The sequence below is a fragment of the Taudactylus pleione genome, unplaced genomic scaffold, assembly GCF_031769625.1.
Source record: "Taudactylus pleione unplaced genomic scaffold, aTauple2 ptg000211l, whole genome shotgun sequence".
In the NCBI taxonomy this organism is placed as follows: domain Eukaryota; kingdom Metazoa; phylum Chordata; class Amphibia; order Anura; family Myobatrachidae; genus Taudactylus; species Taudactylus pleione.
Genome location: NW_028284613.1, coordinates 643872 through 648403, shown reverse-complemented (window position 1 = coordinate 648403; position 4532 = coordinate 643872). Strand labels below are relative to the sequence as shown.

Here is a 4532-nt window from a genome sequence, read left to right as displayed (position 1 = left end):
CGTGTTTTGGTTCCAGATTCAGCTTTGTGTTTTGGTTTTGGATCTGTATTTTAAAATATAAAAAAAACCATCTAAAATCATGCAATTTGGACATGTTTACATGCAATCCAAAACCCGAGTTCGGTTTTAAAATCCGAGTTCTGGACCGCGGGAATATCTGAACCGGGACTCTGTTCCGCAAACTGATTCCAAACACGGAACCCCTAAATTCGGTTGTTGTTGGTTATTTGGGAACTGAACCATCTCTAGCTGAAACCCTGTATTAAGTCCAGCAGCTAATACCCCTTTCAGACATACTGATATTCCCAAGTTTTTGGCCTGCCTCAGCCAAAATTCCCGGGTCTCTCGTATGTCTGAAAGGCACCTACCCAGGAGTACGTTCCAGGGTAGCCGCCTCTTCAATTGACCAGGGTATTTCCCAGGAAGATAACCCTGCTCTAGTCTGAATGGTACAACCCAGGATTATGCTCTCTGGCTGCACCTAGCAGCTTCTGATTGGCCGGCTGCCTGCTGTATGATGATGACATCATCAGCGGCAGCCGGAGAGGGAGAGAGACGCTGCACATGCTGCAGACAGACACGCGATTGTTACAGGCAGCCCAGTGCATCAGAGAGGAGACGGAACAGGGGAGGAATGGCAGTGACAGAGGGAAGAGTGGGCAGAGGAGAGGAGTGCCAATGGTGGTAGCAGATCATGTCTCATTGGAAGGAGGAGGAGGTCCGGGAGCTCTTACATGTGAGGGGGAGAGGAGGAAGTAAAAGCTCAAATTACAGGCACTGTTAAGGATGCCATGATCTATTACAACATTGCAAATATCTTGTCCAGCAGGGGTATTGTGAAGACCCAGCAGCAAGTCCTTAATAAACTAAAGTCCCTGAAGAAACAATATGCAAAGGTCCATGACTGCAATGACTCCTGCAATCGCAGTGGTATGGGAAGGATGGAGTGGCCCTTATATGATTTGTGCAGTTCTGTTTTTGGGTATACAGCACTATGTAACCCCATTGTCCTATCTTCATCAAGTGATGCCGGCACACAGTCTGCAACAATGACAGGCGCGCCTTCATCAACTCCTGAGTGCAGCCAGCAGAGCTCGGCATCATCGCAGGAGTCCTCTACCACCATCATCATCATGGAACCAAGCACTGCCACAAATGTGACAGGACCATCGCAGAGCCAGGGTTCAGAGTCCCAGCCACAGACCCAGGGAAACAAGCCCACCCTACACAGTAACAGTAAGTTCACCTCGATTACCTCTATGTATTGCAGTGTTAACTATTGTGATTTGCAATTTATAGTAGGTTTTGTCTATAAAATGGTTTGAAACCGTGGTAAATATTGTGGCTGTTCTTCACATTATTTTCATCTTTGTGATGCCTAATGTTTTCTCTCTTTCGTAAAACACATAAAAAGAAGACCAAAATAGAGGCTGCTACCAAAGCCATGAGTAACATCCTCTGTGAACAACTACGTGAGCTGGATTCGGAATGGCAGGCTCAAGAGGATGCCAGACTGCAGCGAACCATGTACAATGAGCGAGACTTGCAGAGTAATTCACTAATGCAATTGGTATCTATGCAGGAAAGGGTCAGTCGCAATAACGTGACTTTTTCGCTCAACTATTGAGCGAAATCCACCCCCCACCAACACAGATGCCACCCCCCACCAGTTTTGCCCAACAAGCGCTCTATCCAAACTCAATTGGGTCTACATCCCAGTATGCGCAACAAGTTCAGTATCCCACCTCAATTGGGCCTACATCCCAGTAAGCGCAACAAGTTCAGTATCCCACCTCAATTGGGCCTACATCCCAGTATGCGCAACAAGTTCAGTATCCCACCTCAATTGGGCCTACATCCCAGTATGCGCAACAAGTTCAGTATCCCACCGCAATTGGGCCTTCATCCCAGTATGCGCAACAAGTTCAGTATCCCACCTCAATTGGGCCTACATCCCAGTATGCGCAACAAGTTCAGTCTCCCACCTCAACTGGGCCTACATCCCAGTATGCGCAACAAGTTCAGTATCCCACCTCAATTGGGCCTACATCCCAGTATGCGCAACAAGTTCAGTATCCCACCTCAACTGGGCCTACATCCCAGTATGCGCAACAAGTTCAGTATCCCACCTCAATTGGGCCTACATCCCAGTATGCGCAACAAGTTCAGTCTCCCACCTCAATTGGGCCTACATTCCAATATGCGCAACAAGCTCAGTCTTCCACCTCGTTCGGGCCTACATCCCAGTATGTGCAACAAGTTAAATCTCCCACATCATTTTTGCCTATATCCCAGTATGCAAAACCAGAATCTCCATAGAGTAAATTTAATAATGTAAACAAAGGGCAACTATTTGTAGATTCATTGGGCGGAATTCAATTGCATTCGCGGCCCGCATCTCCCGTCTAAAGTGACAGGAGATTGCGGGCCGCTATGCAATTGTCCAAGATGTTCGTGCTGATCGCGCCCATAGAGGTCAGGTTTAGCCGCGTAAAGCAGCTAAAACCGACCAAAGTGCTGGGCGCGATCGCGAAAAGTGAAGTTTGGGCGCCCAAACATGTCACTTTTCACACATTTCAGCTCTCCTCCCCCTGGGGCTGCGAGCTGAAATGTAGCGCTGGCAGCTCATCGTGCCCGACAGGAGCAAGAATTGAATAACTCCGTCGGGCGCGATAGGGGCTAGAAAGAATTGAATTCCGCCCATTGTCTACTAGTACTGCTTCCCAAGAACTTACTCCTACCAATAGTCCAGTTTACAGCATACAGAAATATTTGAGTGTAGTATGTACAGAAATCTTGTGATGTTTACTATACACACAACATATGTTACACAAGGTTATTTTTCTACATTTTATTATAAGATTTTAAATATAATATACACAGGTTTTGGTGTGTTATTTGGTTAAGTAACTGCTCCTAATATTAGCGAGGTATCTCAAAGTCTATACATATATAAGAACAGAAGTATATTCGCACTTAACTTTTGTATTTTTATGGAGTATCTAGTGCCTCAATTGTTAAATAATAAGTATTTTGTGTTACATTTTTCTGCTCATAACATGAGCTACTTATATTAAAATCCATACATAACTATGGAGAATATTGTGCTCAGAAGTAAATGCGCACTTAACTTTTGAATTTTTCTGGGGTGTCTAATGCCTCATTAGTGAAATAATAAAAAGTATTTTGTATTAAATGTATATGCTCATTATAAATTATGAGCTACTTGATCAAAGGCCATCCCAAAATATGGTGACAGTTTTGCACATAAATAAAAGTGCATTATTTTAAACTATTGCTTGTGTTGTATTTTGTGTGTCGTTCTTTCCTATGGAACAAATATGGAAGTAAGGCTTTCACATGTTTTTTGAACTTTAAAAGGAGTTTATTCAAATAAAACTATTTTGAATGAACAAGTGTCTTGCCCTAATTTTTGTGACTTGCAGCATTAAATTGATATGTATGTAGTACAGCAAATCCACAAGACAAATTAAGATCTCCGTGCTACACAGGTGCTGGTCAGCCATGAATACAGCAATGCATTATGGAAGCCCCGACCAGTCAGTTTATGGCAAGCCCCCACCTTTGCATGACCTCATTACTGTGTGCCAGCAAAGCGTCCACTTTAACATGACAAAACTGTGTAAAATAGTGAAAAAACCCTGCTTATGTCTGAAAGGGGTCGACCCAGGTATTATACCACTTTCAGACATGTGACCCAGGAATGATCCTGCTCACCCGTGATTCAACCATATTTGTCATTTATAGTAAAACAGTCTGACAAAAAGAGTGTCAGTCGCAAGTTTATTACCAAATAATAATTGGTATTTTTTATTATTTGTTCTGAAAATCAGGGATTTGGAATTCTTAAAAAATGCTCCTGTGTGTCCGTGTTTTTTGCTAATATTAGGAATCTGCAACATATATGATGGCAGGTGCACAATTAGGTTTAATTAACTCTGCTCTTAGATTTTTGTGATTATGCAGAAAGGTCCTGCTTTATATGTGGGAAGATTGAACAATGTGATTTCCTATGGATTTCTGTAGTACTAAAGAGAAATGTAATGACTTCTGCTCAGCACCCAGATTGTACAGCAGCGTAATCCCGTCATGTGTGTGCGTACTGCACGTCCCCAAATCAAATGTTCCATTATTTATCACATATATTAATCAATTTTATATTATTTCCAACCCTGTATATCTATTATCAGACGAATAAACACTTCCCCGACGTGGCTGGAGACGTGTTCCGCGTATTTGTAGCTCACAGGGACAGAGAGCAGCAGCCTCCGTCTATCTGTACGTGGAGGTTTCTTCCTGTTTACAGTCCCTCCCTCTCTAGAGTTGCACGTAGGCAACAGGAGCCGCCGCCATGGTGGCCGTGGAATAAACACATACGCCATTAGCCCGGCGGCTAAAGCAGCAGGCCGCAGCTGCGGGATCCCGCCATCTTGTGACCGTTACCACACGCACCGCGCCATAGCGACTACTTTTATAGTGTTTGGTGTTTACAAAGCTGTCTCCGGCTGCCA

General features: G+C 43.9%; 1 protein-coding gene across 1 annotated transcript; it reads left to right on the top strand.

Moving 5' to 3' along the window:
- The first annotated feature begins 1242 nt into the window (after nt 1-1242).
- On the top strand, nt 1243-2448 carry LOC148517760 (uncharacterized). The gene is made up of 2 exons (XM_088478187.1): nt 1243-1595; nt 1772-2448. Exons 1-2 carry the CDS (start codon nt 1382-1384, stop codon nt 2317-2319), a joined length of 762 nt encoding a protein of 253 aa, XP_088334313.1. The 5' UTR covers nt 1243-1381; the 3' UTR covers nt 2320-2448.
- Nucleotides 2449-4532: the final 2084 nt, after the last annotated feature.

What these genes read in the sequence shown, in the direction of transcription:
- LOC148517760 (XM_088478187.1), top strand. Translation starts at nt 1,382, where the DNA reads ATGTTTTCTCTCTTTCGTAAAACACATAAAAAGAAGACCAAAATAGAG. An exon ending in TATGCAGGAAAGGGTCAGTC is followed by an intron (nt 1,596 to 1,771) that starts GCAATAACGTGA and finishes CATCCCAGTAAG; the next exon opens with CGCAACAAGTTCAGTATCCC.